This window comes from Fonsecaea multimorphosa (genome assembly GCF_000836435.1).
Source record: "Fonsecaea multimorphosa CBS 102226 unplaced genomic scaffold supercont1.3, whole genome shotgun sequence".
Lineage (NCBI taxonomy): Eukaryota > Fungi > Ascomycota > Eurotiomycetes > Chaetothyriales > Herpotrichiellaceae > Fonsecaea > Fonsecaea multimorphosa.
In genome coordinates, this window is record NW_015971637.1 from 1,762,913 (window position 1) to 1,780,738 (window position 17,826).

The 17,826-nt window shown below is 51.4% G+C and overlaps 5 protein-coding genes across 5 annotated transcripts; 4 read left to right on the forward strand and 1 right to left on the reverse strand.

The window, feature by feature from the left end:
• Positions 1-882: 882 nt before the first annotated feature.
• On the forward strand, positions 883-3,762 carry Z520_02449 (uncharacterized protein; the record flags this gene model as incomplete). The annotated part of the gene is made up of 1 exon (XM_016772963.1): positions 883-3,762. One exon carries the CDS (start codon positions 883-885, stop codon positions 3,760-3,762), a length of 2,880 nt encoding a protein of 959 aa, XP_016636433.1.
• A 318-nt stretch (positions 3,763-4,080) lies between these two features.
• Positions 4,081-6,270, forward strand: Z520_02450 (uncharacterized protein; the record flags this gene model as incomplete). Its single annotated transcript, XM_016772964.1, has 3 exons — positions 4,081-4,982; positions 5,034-5,317; positions 5,372-6,270. The coding sequence occupies 3 exons, from the start codon at positions 4,081-4,083 to the stop codon at positions 6,268-6,270; spliced, it is 2,085 nt and encodes a 694-aa protein (XP_016636434.1).
• Positions 6,271-8,519: 2,249 nt separating this feature from the next.
• Positions 8,520-10,324, reverse strand: Z520_02451 (uncharacterized protein; the record flags this gene model as incomplete). The annotated part of the gene is made up of 5 exons (XM_016772965.1): positions 8,520-9,285; positions 9,343-9,467; positions 9,527-9,816; positions 9,869-10,163; positions 10,229-10,324. The coding sequence occupies 5 exons, from the start codon at positions 10,322-10,324 to the stop codon at positions 8,520-8,522; spliced, it is 1,572 nt and encodes a 523-aa protein (XP_016636435.1).
• Positions 10,325-11,681: 1,357 nt separating this feature from the next.
• Positions 11,682-16,104, forward strand: Z520_02452 (uncharacterized protein; the record flags this gene model as incomplete). Its single annotated transcript, XM_016772966.1, has 8 exons — positions 11,682-11,848; positions 11,907-12,924; positions 12,976-13,684; positions 13,759-14,270; positions 14,333-14,723; positions 14,770-15,035; positions 15,090-15,801; positions 15,863-16,104. 8 exons carry the CDS (start codon positions 11,682-11,684, stop codon positions 16,102-16,104), a joined length of 4,017 nt encoding a protein of 1,338 aa, XP_016636436.1.
• Positions 16,105-17,491: 1,387 nt separating this feature from the next.
• Positions 17,492-17,791, forward strand: Z520_02453 (uncharacterized protein; the record flags this gene model as incomplete). Its single annotated transcript, XM_016772967.1, has 1 exon — positions 17,492-17,791. The coding sequence occupies one exon, from the start codon at positions 17,492-17,494 to the stop codon at positions 17,789-17,791; it is 300 nt and encodes a 99-aa protein (XP_016636437.1).
• Positions 17,792-17,826: the final 35 nt, after the last annotated feature.

Genomic DNA, 17,826 nt, shown 5'->3' on the forward strand with positions numbered 1-17,826 from the left:
TCATTATGCGCTATATTTGGTGATCGGAAGTGCAGGGGCGACTGCAATTTCTCGGCATAGGGTCAACAAGGCTGCAATGTTGGATATGATGGATGATAACTGTGGACAGTCATACGATCATGGTGCTGCCTGACGGGGGCTAGGCTGATCTCCAAGACTGCAATGTCAGCCAAATCTAGCCTGGACGGCTTATTCAAATCAACAAGCCCTCAGCTGGCGGCAGGGTTTGTCGTCTAGGCCACAGGCAAAGGCGTCTTTTCTGGCGAATCGGCTGGCTTGGGCATGCTGGGCATGTATGTAAGCTGATTTCTAGGAAGCAGGATAGTAAGGGAAAATAAACCTAGGTATGCTAAGGAGTGCCTTGTCTTCATACAGAATTGCAAGTCAGTCGGGCTTTGTGTGTATCACTTGGAAGACGACTTTCACATGTCTTTCAATTTATTCATCCCTGTTCCCTTCCATAAAGTGGTCTGATGCGACGAAGGGCCAGTGATGCAGATAATTCTGTTTGCTGACATGTGAACGTCGATAAACATATGCATCTAAGGGCGCGCGAGCCACGCGGTCGAGGATGAGGAATGTAAATGGATGTTGGCGGTGGAGTTGGTTGGTAGAGAGGCTTTCGCATTGGAGAAAATGGGCCGGGATTCTCGGATGACCTTCCCCTCCTGTCTTATCGTTATCGGCGCTATCGATATGGCGATATGGGTCGAGGGGCTGCAGGATCCACCGAGCCACCTGCGCATGCACAGCCTCTGCAAATAATAATTGTTGAGCTTCCGATTCCGCAGTCACTTTTTCATTCCCTGCGACTTTCCTCCCTCACTCCACGCCTTGCATTCTGCATCTCCGACAATCAGACCCTACAACTTGCTTGTAGAGATGGGTACAGGGCTCTTGGTCTCGGTCGATCCAGAGGACATACTCAAGGAAGACGTCCCTGGTCTCACTCTGGATCAGGTAGCCTACCTTGGGCATTGTCTGATCGAAGTCACTCCAGAGACATACCAATCCAATCTCGAGTTCCTTCGTCAGAATTTCTCCAAACTCGATGTATACCTCGATGTTAGGAAGCTGAAGAGTTGGGACAATGTCATTGACGTTCTCAACAACGGGGCATCCAAAATATTCGTCACCTTCGAGCAGCTGAAGGCTCTGTCGCAAGAGCCTACCATTTCTGCGGATCGCCTTGTCTTGACTATCTCCCTTGTCAATCCGAAAACCGATATTGGAAAACTCAAGACCTTTCTCGATGACAATCCACGGTGGAAGACTGCTGAATGGGCATTCGATGGCGACAAAGGCAATGAGTACGTCGATGCGGTATTGAAAGAGCTGGATAATTATCCTCCAAGTCATGATCAGACAATATTCGTCTCGGTCGCGAGCGAGATTGAAGGAAGGAACCTGCTGCACGAATATCCCGGAAATGCTCTGATTGTCTCCTCAAAGAAGTTGACCTTCGACCCTTCCAAGGAGGAAAACAAGGCTCTGATACCTGCTGTGGAATTGATCGTCTCTGGGGCCACCGCTGATCGAAAGACGGGCCTTTACGCGACTACGGTAGTTGATGAGCGCGGCGTTGCGTTGGGCTTGGTGTGGAGCAGCAAAGAAAGTATCGCCGAAGCGCTGAAGACCGGAACAGGCGTTTACCAAAGTCGAAAAAGAGGACTTTGGCACAAGGGTGCATCGAGCGGGGATATTCAGGAACTGATCAGTATCGGCTTCGATTGCGACAAGGACTGCTTGATTTTCAGGGTTCATCAGAAAGGGCAGGGTTTCTGCCATCTGAGAACAATGTCATGCTGGGGCAAGGTTTCTGGGCTGTCTAGACTACAACGAACATTGCAGCAACGCAAGGTCGAAGCCCCCGAGGGCTCTTATACTGCTCGGCTTTTCAACGACCCGAAGCTTGTCAATGCAAAAATCAAAGAAGAGGCCGATGAACTTTGCGCAGCAACCTCGAAAGAAGACATTGCCTCTGAGGCAGCTGATCTGCTCTACTTTGCTCTTGCCAGGTGCATTGCCGCGGACGTCACTCTGGAAGACATTGAGAAGAACCTTGACTTGAAGAGTCTGAAAGTGAAGAGACGGAAAGGCGATGCCAAACCTCAATACGTTGAGGAGACCCCTGTTGTTGAGAAGTCAACTTCCGAAACCAACGGTGTTGATGGCCACCAGGATGAAGATGTCAAGGAGGCAGCATCTGTTCCAAAAGGCCCCTTAGATCCTGCTGGCAGGGCAGAATCGGGCCGGATACAGCTGAAAAGATTTTCTACGTCGCAAACTTTCTCGGACGACATTTTGAAAGCTGCCCTACAACGACCTTCGCAAAAGTCCAACGAGAAAATCATGTCACTTGTCCATCCTATTATTGCCGATGTTCGTGCCAACGGCGACTCTGCTGTCCTGAAATATACCCACAAATTTGAGAAAGCTACCGGTCTGAAATCTCCTGTACTAAAAGCACCTTTTCCTAAGTCGCTGATGCAACTTCCCGAAGAGACCATCAAAGCGATAAACACCTCGTACGATAATATCCTCAAATTCCATGCTGCGCAGAAACCGTCAGCACCATTGATCGTGGAGACAATGCCTGGTGTGACCTGCTCTCGGTTTTCGAGACCGATTGAGAAAGTCGGTTTATACATTCCTGGCGGCACTGCAGTATTGCCCTCAACGGCGCTTATGCTCGGTGTCCCGGCCATGGCCGCAGGATGCAAGAACATCGTCCTTGCATCGCCCCCGAGGTCTGATGGTACTGTCACGCCGGAAATCGTGTACATCGCGCACAAAGTCGGAGCAGAAGCCATAGTTTTGGCGGGCGGTGCTCAGGCTGTCGCCGCCATGGCCTATGGAACAGAATCTGTCACCAAGGTCGATAAAATCCTGGGTCCAGGAAATCAATTTGTCACGGCCGCGAAGATGATTGTCAGCAACGATACCTCCGCCGCAGTATCAATTGATATGCCAGCTGGCCCGTCTGAAGTGCTAGTTGTTGCGGACAGAACAGCCGATCCGGCGTTTGTTGCCAGTGACCTGCTCAGTCAAGCCGAGCATGGCACAGATAGCCAAGTTGTGCTTATCGCTGTTGATCTGACCGAGGAGCAGCTCCAAGCGATTGAGGATGAAGTGCACAAGCAGGCGCACGAACTTCCGCGAGTGGATATTGTTCGAGGGGCAATCGAGCACAGTGTTACCATCTCAGTGACCACTCTCAAAGAAGCACTGAAGTGGTCGAATTACTATGCACCTGAACATCTCATTCTGCAAATCGCTGACCCTCGCGCCGTACTACCTGATGTTCAAAATGCAGGTTCCGTATTCCTGGGAGGTTGGACGCCTGAGTCTGTTGGCGATTATTCCGCAGGTGTGAACCACAGCTTGCCGACATACGGCTACGCGAAGCAATACAGCGGTGTCAACCTCGGCAGTTTTATGAAGAATATCACCAGCAGCGAGGTCACAGAGCAAGGTGTTGGGGAAGTAGGTTACGCAGTTATGGAGCTTGCAAGGTGTGAAGGTCTTGACGCTCATCGACGAGCCATGGAGATCCGCTTGGAGAAGCTTGGACTTGTCAAGAAGAACGGCGTGCAGACTGACAGCAGTCCCGTGGAGATTGAGAAGGCTGAGCCAGAAGCTGTAATCCACAACGGATCACCAGAAGTGAGTCCCAAGTCAGCTGCTCTCAATGAGACGGGTGATGAGGATGGGGCGGCAACAAGCCAAAATGCTGACGAGCAGCCAAAGATCAAAGCCTGAGCTTGCCGAGGCGCTGTTTTATTATGTCGATCCAACTGTCAAGATGATTGTTCTATAGACCTGGATACCATGGAAAGACCTGGGCTGCGCGACGAGGTCCCTCAAAATCAATAGAAAGTTTGCCGCCGAAGAGCCGGCAAAGGTTGTATTGGAGTCGCGGAATAATATTCCTCCGAAGGCAGCAACCCAAGCGTTGCCTGATAAATTGAAACACTGGTTGCGACAGCTTTTCTCCTCCCTCCTCCCTCCTCACCCCTGATACTTTCTTTACTGGTGGGAATCGTTCATCTTATTCAGAGGATCTGGTACGTCTGAACGATGAATCCCTCCGATGATCCTGAAATCCACAGCGACGACAGCGAAGAGAGCGAAGATGCCGCTGCCCCCAAGGCGAGAACCATCAGATCTAGTCGTGCATGTATTACATGTCGTCGCATGAAGACGCGATGCGAGATCGACGAAGCCCTAGGAAACGCGTGTAAGCTGTGCATAAGAGCCCGTCGGCAATGCATTATGCAAGATGTACCACGACGAAGGAAAAGAAAGACTACCGAACGGGTTGCAGACCTCGAGCAGAAAATCAATGCCTTGACAGCACTATTGACCGCCAACGAGACGAGCAGCCCTTCAGATCGCAAGAAACTTAGCAGTATTCATGATGATTCGACAGGAAATTCGGGCTCCAAGGTGGAAGCATCAGCCAAAACCGAAACCACGCTCATTGCAGAAGCCATGTCTGCCGGCTTGCTCGACTGGGAAACTGCCTGCAAGGCTTTCGACCGGTACAAGAACGAAATGTCTCGCTACTTCCCCTTTGTGGTCTTCGCGTCTGATACAGATGCTCTTGCCGTCAAGCAGCAGCAATCGCTCCTGTTCTTCGCTGTCATTACGGTTGGCCTTGCTTCAATGCAAACAACCGTCGATGCTGAACTATGCGACATGCTCATCAAAGATCTAGCCTTACGTGTCGTATACAGGGGAGAACGATCTCTTGAACTCGTGCAAACGTTGATCATTCACGTCTTGTTCTACGGCAGGACCAAAAATTTGCGAGATCTTAATTTCAACCAGATGCTGCATATTGCCTGCACAATGGCGCTTGACATCGGCTTAGGCAGACGGCCTCATAAATCTTCGGCAACCCAAAGAAGTGATCCCCATCAATTGGAATCACTCGCGGGACGGCGGGCATGGTTAGGATGCTATTATATGGGGACGAGGTTCGAACCTCTACCAAACATCTTTGTGCGGTAGCTGACAGATCTACTCAGTGTTTCAATGTCACTTCGCCACCCTGCCTTCGTCCGCTGGTCTGTGTATACTGAGGAATGTTTGGATGTCCTCTCAGCGGAGAAGCCTACCTTAGCAAGCGATACATGGCTGTGCGACTTGATACGTATCCAACGTATTGCAGAAGATGCCTCGGTCACATTTTCTATGGATGACCCTGGTGCAATTGTCACACTCCGAGATGTTAAGGTACAGTATCAGATTCGGGGCTTTCGTCAGCAATTGGACTATTGGCGTCGCCATGCCAAAACAGATCTGAGCCTGCGTAAGTGACGAGGAACATAGATCTCTTGCGCAAGCTGACCCTAGCGACTTAAAGCCTACGTTCGCCACGTTGTGGCATGCATCGATCTGTTTATCCACGAAATAGCCCTGCATCCGGAACATGACATCGACGACCTCCGTTCACCGCTTCGTCCTGTTCATGCGCCCCAAGTTGAAGCAGTCGAGAGTATGACATCAAAGTTCAAAGACTTACATTTCATTCCCGCAAGAGTCGAGGCATTGGCCAACTGCCTCGCTGCGATACACGAATGCTTTGACGGATTTCTCTCCACAGACTTGGCCTCCATTTGCACTTTGCCAAACATTTTCTTTGTACGCACCGGCTATGCAGCTCGAGCACTCCGCAAACTACTCAATATATGCGATAGCCAGGCTGAGTTTGAAGGGAGATCCCACATCGACGTTCAAGATCTGAAATTCGAAGAGTATCTGACGGCAATCATTGATGTGCTCAGGAGGGTGCATGCTCAAACTAACTCTATTGTGGCCAGAGCATTCTGCTTGGTTCTCTCGCAGATTAAGACACAAGGACTAAATTCATCCAGATTGCTTTCTGTGCTGAAGCAAGCGGACAATGCTGCAGCTATCAGATCAGCAGTCGGTCCGACACCCGTCCCTTCTATGCCCTCAATTGAACGCTTCGACTGCCTCCATAGCGATGAGAGCCAACAGTCACACGAAACAGAACCCCTCGCTTATGGTTTTGGTGGCCTCACTAGCGTGCCTCCGACTCGAGCCCAGCTGCCCCAAGAACAGACTCTATTGGATGCACAGACTCAAGCCAAAAGTGCACAGTGGTTGGAGAATGATACGGACGATGCTTTCATGAGCGGTATTGATGTTTTGCAGTGGTTTGAACAGGACTTGGCCTTTGATGATCCTGCGGCGTACGACTATGACCGTCAACTCCCTCTCCAGCATTTGCAACAATAATACTTTTGACGGACTTGGCTCATTCACCTCCACTTTAACCAAAAAGATCATGGTTATGACTATAGACGGACAGATTTCTTAGTCACCTCAACCGTGGAACCCCTTGCCGTGTTCGGGAAGCGGGTCAAGGACTGAACAAGCAATCTGTTATATCGGCGTTGCTCCTCGTGGCCTGCTTTGACATCGGCTCACTCCCGTTGAGACGAGATATGCAGCTCATGAGGATCTGATTGCTCCAATGGATTATCATTGAGCGCCTGATGGAAACCTCCTCTACTCAACTTCTGATTCCCCTTTCCGGCAACCCCCAACAGACGCAGATCTTAAGCATAAATGGTACGGTCCAGAGGCCCCGAACAACAAACTATCCAGTGATGGGTATCCGTGTATCATGGTCGATCCCTGCCACTGACTGGCATTCGTTCGTCCTCCGAACACTGAGAAGACTCACAATGAGTCGTCCAATCTACCGTGACCTGGTCGCCCGATGCCCAAGGAATCACAATCCAAAGCTCCATGATGCAAAGGAGAGTTACTTTGATGTTTCGAGCTTCCTTGTCTTCTTATCTCCGACAACTGTGTCTCGAGATCCTCATACATGAGCCTGAAAAAGTCTCGCTGGGCTCTTGTCTGTTTCAGCTCCTCCTTCAAAGCATCAATACTGCGAAGCGTTTCGTGGAGAAATCGATTGCGCTTGTTTCGATGTCGAACTTGCGCTGCACGATTCTGCTGCCTTCGACGCTGACGGGTCACTTGGTCAGACAGACAAGGGCATTCATATTTTCTGGAGACAAATACCTCTTTCCTGGTCGGTACCGCGGACTTCGACGCTCCTTGGTCCTGTGGCTCAAGTCGGGTGACGCGCTGTCCACAATCTGGGGGACTTCCGTCGATATGTTGCGCGGGCGATTGTTCGAGGTAGTTGAGATCGTGATGAAATGTCAAAGAACCAGGGGAACAGCCGCAGTACGAGCCGAGAGGTTCGCCGCAGATGCAGCTAGCCATACTTTCTTCACTCCAGAATGTTATATGCGAGTAAAAGTCAAAGCCCGCGTCTGGAGTAGCTCTTTCCCATCCAACCTCTGAGGACAACGCAAAAGTCATGTCATTCATGTTGTCCAATGCTTCTTTGGTCGCATGCAGCGATTCTTGAGGAGTAGCGTTCATGCTGCACCAGCATCGGCGTCCAAATTCTTGAGCGAGTGTTGGGAGTCTTGTGGACCGTTCTATACGGATCCAATTAAATGTCAACTTCATACTATGAAGGCAAAGATATGACCGTGGCCGGCCATTTGTTAAGGTCCACTCACATCATTGAATGTCGCTCTGCTGCTCAGAATCCAGGTTCGCAGACCACAGGTTATGCTTTATACACCATTTCTTGAGATAGCTCAAACCACCCCAACCACGAATTGGCGTCCAGACTGCGGCACTCGAATTTAGAGAGAATCAGACGGGACTTTCGAGTCTCCACAACGAGCTCAGTCTGTGTCATTCAAGATTTGGCCCCCATTCGTCCCGTGCCTTATGCAGGGCAAAACGCCCCTGCAGCACAACTTTGACGGCTCAAAGGCTGCCAGATATTAGGCACTCTCCGGCTCCAATCTGAAATTGTGGCTTGCGCCGCTTTTCGGACTATTCCCACTTCCACAAGATATGCGGAATGCAGATTGGTCTTCAAAATCCTGGAAAGGCCGACCCGTCTTCCTAGGTCGGTCATTCGCTCCTGAACCCGAACCCGAAGTGGCTTGAATAAAGAGTTGGAAATGATACAGGGGTGCGAAGTCCTGTGGCAAATCGGCTATGCAAGCAGTTTGGCCAGGTCCGCGGCTGCTATATTGATTGGCTGCATCGTCTAAACGTATATTGCTGGAAGCATATACCTCAAAAGGCTAGACACTGGACCATCGAGAGGGTCTCGTATAGCCCCAAGGGTTCGAAGGCTGCTTGTCGCCACGTGGGGTCACTGACAAATTCCTCGATTTGTTGTTGCACAAACGATGGCGCCGGGTGCCTGAGAACGTCGGGCAGCGTCTGCCCACCTGAGACCGTCGATAAGCAAAGGACGAACTCGACAACACTTTCCTCATAAACTGATGCTATCCGCATCGGTCGTGCTTCCGACGCTGACTCGGCAGTTGCGGCTCTACCCACACCAATACATCCACGAAATCAGGATGGATTCCGTTCGCCTGCAAGACCACCAGAACCTGACTCACCATGAACAGTGGTCGGCTTTCCCGGTACTTTCACACACCAGAAGGTACGTGATAGACCATCTCCGAAGAGTGAAGGGTTCCACTCTCTCTGAGTTGGACCGCCTCATCCCACAGCTCTTTGTGTTGTCTGTCATCCTGATACTCATGCCATATGACCTGCTTGAGACTAGCCTTCATGCTGTCCCAGGAATGAATCTCTAAGTCTGCGGCCGTGTCTGCAAGCTGGCTTACGAACCACTTGTGTTGAGCTGGGCCGAATGGACAGGTGCCACCGACGGAAAGGAGCCATAGGAGTAGTTTTGTACCTACTCCTCGTTGTTCGGTCAAGGGGCGGAGCGTGGCAAGTAGCTCGTGCTGGGCAGTGCTCACCAAGAGAGAGGGATCCGGCTGGTGACCACACCACTGGGCGAATACGTGAATGATCAGAGCATGTCGACATGCTGCTGTAATCGTACTTTCATAGCTGCCCAGCAGCAGGTCTGGGACCGGCAAGGTAAGCAGCCGCTGCAAGGTGGCGCACAGAAATGTCAATACCTCCTGGTATTCTCTGGCTGAGTTGCAGTCCTGGGCTGTCTGATAGGTCATGGCGAGCATGCGGATATTCAGCATGAGCTCCGAATACTCTGGCAGGACACCGTGGGCCTGAAAATCGATTGGACTCGGGTTCGGGAGCTCTACGCCAGTGCCGACGAGAGCCCCGTCGAGTCGGAGGCTCTGGTAGAACCATGGAGGGCGCTGGACGACTGTTTGTGCGTCACAGGATGGGAATTCGACATCGGCTGTGGCGACAAACATGCTGGATATGACTGGTCAGTGTCGAAATGGTACCGGGTTGGACTGCCGGTGTACTCACCAAAACAGCACGTTCGCAACAGTAGGGTTTGACATGCGAACTGCCTCTAGACCACCTCGGACTTCAAGCATCTGCTTCAGCCCCGTCACATGGATACGGGAAAGACGCAGACTGCCCTTTTCATGCTGCCAACTCTGTCAGCTTCGCTTTCGGCAGGCAGGTTCTTACGTGGGACTGGACCTACCTCAATGACTGCAACTCCTGCAACGGCGGCCAGCGTCCCATCAGAGACACAGTCGGGAAAGGGTTCGTTTATCCTGTTCTGTATCAGGTCCATGCAGATCTTGGAGAGCCGTATGCACCTCACTCGTTCTTTCGGCGGTAAGTGCTGTTCCAACCGAAAGGCACTGACAAGGAGGGTGACATGGAACAGAGCCGTATCCTTTGTTATCAGTGGGGCGAAGAATTCCAGCACAGGATTCAGAGTTGGTGTGGGGTAGTATGGGAAGACGTTGAAGATATGGGAGGAGAAGTCTTGCCGGGTGGAGTTAGCTGCTGTTTGTGATACGGGTCTCTTTGGACTTACACGTCCCCATTAGCAGGTCTATGTCTGGTTCCACAGACGGTGGATGCTGTGTGAAAGGATCGAATGTTGACGATCCAGCGCCAACCGGGACCAAAGAGCCGGGACTTTTGTGATTTGGGCGAGGCCTAGGCAGGATAGGGACCGTCCTCAACGAGCTCCTCAGCTTCTCTGCGGCGGATCTTGTCGTCGCCGTCGTTGATTCGCCTGCCGTAGGACTCTGGTCCCCATAGTCACATTGTTGAATGTTGGCATAGTGGACAGCGCATTTGTCGCAGACGGGGCGCCTTTCGTCACACTGTGTGAAGCTTGTTAGAATCAGTGTTGAGAAGAAAGGATGAAGATAATGCTTTGATAACTTACTTTGACCTTTCTCTGTTTGCAGTTCTTGCATCCAGTTCGCGACTTTTGATGTGCCCTTCGCGGGATAGGATACGGCGGCTGAGATTCTCGCGACATTGATGGGATAGTTTGGCTAGATGGGCAGGTAGCTGGAGTCGATGTCGGGTTCGGGACTCATGGGCATAGGTCGACGGCGGGGGAAGTCAAGCTTCATATACCTCGAGCTAGCGCCATTTACAGGACGTCTCTCTAACAGCCTCCGTTGTCCCATCCCACGAGGCTGTGATGTCAAGAAGTCGAGCGACCAATCCACATTTGGTAGCGGAGCCGGACGAGGCTGTCGTGACTTGGAAGGCGAAAAACGCTAAGTCAGCAGAATTGCTGACTGTTCAATCGTTCACGGCCCCCAAGCCGGAGGATTTGTTCCGAAGAAATCTGGGACCTTGGGAGGAAGCCTGTGGAGGCCTGTGGGTGCCTGGCCGCTAAATCCCAGGGCGGGTCGGACCAGAAAACTTCCGGATCTTTTTGAAAAGGTCAAAGAGATTCCGCGACTTGGAACTGGCATTTGTCAACTTTTATTTATCATCTCGCAAAGAGGTCATCGTCTATGTATGAGAGATGATGCATCTAGCTTAATGGGAAGGTGATGCTCGTTCTTCCTTGCTTTCTCCTTCCATCCCTCGCTGGTATTCGATGGTATGGGAAGGAGGTCAATCAACCGTCCTAATGCTGCAGCGACAGAATCAGTGACCGTTCCGAGAGAACCCAACCCTCCGCACCTCGAAAAGCCTCAGCTGAACATGTATGCTCCACGATGTTATGGGACAGCTGTTGCATCTGCTGCCACAATGCCAAGAAGGTGGGCTGTGGCTGTCTCCTGGCAAACAACTGCGGCAGCGACGATGCGTATCTGGCTACTAGCAATTGACCACCAAAGAGAGAAGTAGATGTCGGCCCTGCCACTTCAGAACTTGGCACGCAGTGCTTTCCGTGGGCATGTGGCAGGTAGGTACTGCCCAGATGACTGTAGGATGTCAGGATCAGGTATTTCCGAACGCTGCAAGGTGAATCCAGGCTTGATGGAAATTTCAGCCCTCCCGCAGACTTGCCTCGCCCTGCCAATCTACTTCTCCCGTTCAGCAGTGAAGTGAACTGCGCCTGGGCGGCATGTTCACCCTTTTTGATCCTCATGTCAACACCCGAGGACCTTTTTTGCAACACCTCTCGCCTTCCTTTCACACAGAATCTTGACTTTGCGAACACTAAGTCGACTGTCCCAACAACAGATCACCCTTGTGCCTGAACCCTCTCCTCTTCTCTTGACTTCTGCTCACGCTTATGTGGGACAACCTTCACGCATTATTGTCTCCCTTCTTCAAGCCGTCTCAGTTCCACATCTGTTTGCTTCTAAACCTGAAATCTGTGCTCCGACACGGCTCACTACATCAAGTCCAGTCCTTTGAAGGACCCTACCATGAAGCTCGAGGACGATGACTACGAAGGCCACGGGTCAGATGCCGAATTCAGAGATAACGACGACGAGGAGGTCCTAAAGAAGTCCACCCACCCCCTTGGGCTGGCCAAGGATTACGCTCCACAGTGGCTGCCAAGGGATGCCTTCAGGGAATTGTACCAAAACTGGTAGGAGGGATTCACCATGTTTGTGGTTTCCACCTTCTGTCTAACTGACACGGTATAGGAAGGATGGCATTGTTGAGTCCTTCGGAGTTCTTCCTCATTATATCAGACCGACCTTTGTCAGGAATGATGATAAGGAGATTCACATCATCGTAACCTCATCTGCGGTTGGTCTACTTGGCTACATCCGCTTCCAAAGCAAACAGGGCATTCTAGAATTGACAAATCTCAAAGCCAAGCTTGACCGAAAACACCTGGACCTCGGCGAGACCAGCAAGCGGGACAACAACGCACTCGCAGGCGGCCACGGTGAAGGTTTCAAGCTGGCTGCGCTAGTGATGAGACGAAATGGATATTCTGTACGGTTTGAGACGAACTCATTCTGCTGGAACTTTAGCTTTCAAGGGACTCGCCCACGGCTCTATTGTCTTCTGAACAAACCTGGAGCCAAACTGTTGCGCGAGCAGCGAAGTTCATACAGAAGAGGGCAGGCGGCAGGTGATGTTCAGCGAGGGCTCACTTCTTACATCTGGGAAGACATGACAGTTAAAATAGGGAAGTCCAGAGACCGGGAAGGTGCTCAAAAAGTCTCCGAGGAAGATTTCCGTGCGTGGATGAAGGTCTCCATTGATCTGGACCCTCCCGAATCAAGTCAGATTGTTCGCACATGGAGGGGAGACCTCATATTTGATCCTCGGTTTCGAGATCGAATTTACCTCCATGGCCTCCTCGTCTCTGAGTCTGCTGGATACTCGCAAGGTGGGAGAGCCTACCGTTTTGGCTACAATTTCCACCAAGGCAAATTCAACCGCGATAGACAGCGGATGACAGACGAACATGAAGAAGCTAAAGCCTTGGCCAACATCTGGGAGCAGGCTATTGTGCTAAAGGGAGATTCTGTCATCGATGCCTACATCAAGCTATTCGCCGAAGACGAAGAAGCAGCCGATATTGTGCAAGCCTACCAATACACAACGCCACTGACAGCACAGAATCTCTGTACGCGCCTGAAGGAGTCCCATCCCGAAGCTTTCTTTTACTCGGAAAGATGTGCGTGGGAACAGAACGCCAGCACAGATGTGAGTAATATTAATCGTTCTCACAATCTCGAAATCTGATCTCTTCTAAAGGAGGACATCATCTCGAAAGAACTCAAGAGGCAGCCCGCGAAGCTCGGGAAGAAAATCTGGTGGGTCCTTAGAAGACATGAGCCGCCTCTGATGCGCACGCCTCTTGAGGAGAGAAACCACTTGTTTGAGACATCAGAACTGGTACAGCCAGGCAAGGACATGTTTAGCCTCAATATAATCCACGCTCTGAAAGGCTCATTCGCACTGAATGCAGAACTGAGCAGAGTGAAAATCGAGTTTTTGGACGGAGCTGATACAGCTATTGATCTCCTCTACTCGGCGGACCGAAATCTGCTTCAGATACACGCAAAATGGCTCGACGTTGCGCAGGTGCACCAGGTATCTAGTTGCGAATTTTTCAAAGTTGCTGGAGAACAGATGGAGAGCGACAGTCCATTCTTCTGTGACCACGTCATCCAGGACCTGCTCGAGGCCGCTTTTGAAGAAGTCCGCGTTCCGCTCAATCTGGCCCCAGCGACCGCTGCTTGTCTTCGAAGAAACGCCGTCGAATACCTCCGGAAAATGCCACGGGCTATCAAAATGACAGTTCTGGATGCTGGCAAGAAGTTGAAGGTGAAATGGGCCGGCAACGAGAGTGGAGTCTTCACTGCAAGATATGGGCCATACATTCACTATTGGGTTACTCTCCATGAAGAGAGTTCATGTGGACAAAGAAAGACAGAAGTGTTAAATGCCGCCGTTAAGTCCAGTACTCTTTCTGTACTGATAACCCCATGACTACTTCTAACGCTAAGATATCAAATACCCATCGGCGTTCCACAGACACAGATCAAGCAATAGACCTTTGCAGTTGTCCGACTCGAACAGTCTCTCAAACCCGATCGGAAGTTATCTTTGATGGGCTAGATCCCGATGAAGTTTATTTCCCAATGGTATCGCGGGCCGAAAGACCGTCTTTTTCTGGACTACCAACCCCCTCATCCGACCAGCTTCTGAGCCCACTGAGCCCGAGGAGCCCAGCGTTGAGCTCGCTCTATGGCCCAGCGCTGAGCCCAGGGTTTTACCCAAGGTTGAACCCAGACTCGGACCTAGAGATGGACCTAGAGTTGGGCCTTGAGTCCAATTCGAATCATGACAAGCCGGGAGAGGACAGTGACTCTGATGAGAATTTTCAGATCAAAGCGCGAGGTTCAAAAGCTTCTGCTCGTTCGAAGGTTGTTGCATTGGAGAGAACGAGATGGCAAAAGGACGAGCAGGACTGGCTGGAGTGGTATCAGCAACATCGTCCAGATGCACAGTCTCGAGCTGTTCCTTCGCCCCAGCAGACTTTGCGAGTATGTTCTCACCTATAACCTATTGGCTAATCTTTTTCGAGGGTACAGACTGATGCCTTCAGGTGGACGACGATGCTATTCCTCCACTTCGCTCTTTGGACCGAAACCTCAGTCTTGAGATACACCACTATTACCGTGTCCTGTTGGAGGGAGAAGAACGTGAGCAGGTCATTTTTGTTCACAGGGTCATCCCAAACAGCATTGGAGCTGAATTCAGCTACTCTTTGCTCGTCACCAGGTACTCCATGCTCAGTTCCGTCTTCCCACCTCAGAAGCCTCAGACGACTGGAACCTCAGGATCCGACGATCAAGAGTTGATTCTGCACTTCTGTGACTTTGACAAGATGCGCACGGCGCTGGATGCAGAGACCATACCCCTTAACGACATTCTATCTGCATGCCGGGTCGGGACTAGTAGAAACTGCGTCAGCCATGGATTCCGACACCGTCCAGGTTTGTTTCGCTGCCCAATTTTCAAATCCTGCTGATATAGGACTAGACATTGACACTGAGAGGCTATTCTGTCGTTTTGGCATTTCCAAAGCAGGAGCGGATGGGCGTGTTACCACTATAACACCTCTGGCGTCTCATCACTTCCTGCATGACGACTATGATTGGGAGCCACGCAGCTTCCGCGGTGAGGTGTCGCCTGTGGCATTTGATCTGACGCCTTCTGTGTTAGGTGTTTCGGAGGGATTTGCATCGAGGGGATTCACGGTTCAGGCAGCCTTTGGGCTAGATGAAGCAAGACATAATACGTGGATGGTATGAGTCTGCCAAAGGCACGGAAGCTCATGTGCGGGATGCTGACTGTTTTAGAATCGACACCTTGTGGCTCAATACTTTGATGGTCCGATTCTCGACGTGTTCAAGGACTTCGACTCGGGAAACCTCCTACCTATCCAGCTCCCGGCTCCAGCGGCCCCCAAAGTACTCCTCTTCGCGAGCGAACATGCATGCTTCCGACTAAACGTTCACAACTCTCAGATGCCGACGTTGCGACAATTTCTGAAACCCCTGGATGCCGTTGACAAGGCTGTCGAAGTGTTGAAACCTGATTTCGTCGTCATGTTACTGCCTCCCGCTTTTCAACATCCATCAGCAATGCCGAGGCACTCTAGCACGCTTTTCAGACTTGTTGAAATGGGGTTTTCAGTTCATTCAACGCTGATCGCACTGACAGAGTACGGAGTTCCGCAAGAAAGGAGTATTCTTGCAGTCATCGCATCACCCTTCGGAGTACCTTTGTCCTGGAAGTTCGATCAATATGCCGCTGGATCCCCTCTTCCTGCCACGATTGGGAACCTGATCGGAGACTTGAATTTCAAGAACCCTCGAATTGGAAACGCGTCGAACACGGGTTTTGTGTGCAAGCCTCCTCCTATTTCTGGGTCGGATGCAGGGACCTCTACGCTCGATCATGTCTACAATCACTACACGGGGATTTGTGCTGCACCTGGCGCCCAAACCATATCGATGGACAGTCAAACTCTTTCCACCTTCAACGGTCCAAAGCAATGGATCCATCCAGGTATAGTTCCCTTGCGATGTCTGCTTGATTTTCGTACTTGATAACTGACTTGCCCCTCCAGTTCGAAATGACAGACTTACTGTGCGCGAATATGCACGGATACAAGGCATTCCAGACGAGTTGCGCTTCTTCGGGACGAAAGAAGAACAATACGAGACCGTTTGCAAGGCCGTCCCTCCTATTGTCGCCAAAATGATTGCGCATACAGTTCGTGAGGCGATCAACCAGTCCCGAGTTGTCGCCATCAGTGCCGGTGAAGGAAATACCAGAAGAAAGAGAGTAAGATTTGAGGTAGAGGAGTAGGGGAGGAGATGAAGTGCGTGATTGTGAGCGGGCTTTTGAGAAGTGCGACATTGGAGGCAGATGGAGACCTCGATCTATGCTGGTTGTCGGGTCGATTCTACTGAAATTGACAAAGATTCTAATCTCAACCTCGTCATGGTACACAAAGGTACTGGGTGCTTTGCAAAGCGTGTGATGCACAAACCCTCCGAAAGCTGAACATAGTTGGCTTGCTGGATCACCGTCTTGGGAGAGGGCGAAAGCATTGGATGTGATGTGTGTTGGAGATGCCTGGAAGCAAACAGTTCTTGCACGAAGAGACAAGCTGCAGGCTGGCAACAGACTGGGACAGACAACAGAAGAGTTTGCATAGGCAGCAGTTGAGAGCTGGCGGTCACAGAACCACATTGCATCTGTCAATTTTGCACAGAGATAGAACAAATAGGTCGACCGCTGGTTATGCTAGTCTTCGCGTTCTCTCTCGTGCCAATCCACCGATCCGTCACCTGCCTCAACACAGAATTCACCTTGGATGAATCATTCCATGGAGGTAGGGAGTGGATCTGACAGCGCGAAGATGAAACAGGTAGCAAACACATCGCGAAGCCTCATTGACTCTTCTCTCCCCACGTTGATGACTCCGTGACGCCGCGACCCGCGACAGAGCATGCCACACTGCGCAGAAAACTATTTAAACCTCCTCCCCAGTCTCTACTGCTGACTTTCCTTCTCCATCTCCAGACTGCCTTCTTGGCTCGAATAGCACCTCTCTGCCTCGGTCCCTGCTCACAGGAGAGGAAGACATACTGCAGCATACCTTTTTATTCTCTGCCTCCATGAAACAATCTTGTCGCCAATGGCGAGGGCCTTGAGCTCCCTGCAGCCCACATCCAAAAACCCGCGTCAACCCTGAAAAGCCGGGATGCACAGAAGCACAGCAGCATAGTCGACGACCTGATGGCTGCAACGACAGACATGTCGACATCAGAGACACCCTCAAAGCCTGGCCCACCATGCTGCTGATGATGGACTGCCACACCAGCCAGCCTCACCAGCACAGACCGACTCAGCTCCCAAACCCTCAGAGAGCGAGTGGTGGGACCTTCGGCCTGGATGAATAAACGTCGTCAAGTCATTGTCAGGCTCTTGGACGCAATGATGGTATGAACCCTGTCCTGTGACGAGGGAATTCTCGACATCACCATCACCGTCCGACACTCTACGATATATATATACACATACAACCCTTGGGTACGCTTCCGCCGTTGGGGTGAGCTGCACCCCAACAGAGACGAGCCGTCCGGCGGGCTGCTCGCTCGGTCTCTGCAATGCCTCCGGCAATGTGAGGCTCCTGTGTTCCTGTCTGAAGGGTCACCCACGGTCTCGCGGCTCATCGAGCGCGGCCGCAATGAAAGAGGAAGGGGAGAACAATATCCCCCACAGGGACGACCCCCTCCCAGCGGGTCTAACGCTGTCCGAAGTCATTGCATTGTACCCCAGGCATGCCTGGGGTACAATGCTCCGAGTATTCATGTCTGAAGGGTTGTCCGCAGACCATATCTGGCGGCTTACGCCGCAAGATATGAGAAACACCAGAAGTATAACGCGGCCGTGGAACTATATTCAAGCCGTCGTGGGCGCGAGAGGTGGACAGAATGCAATTCGAGGAGACAGGCAACCCGTCAAGGACAATGGACACGCAGAATAATACGCCGTACCCAATGTCGACTGCGCCGGGTCAAA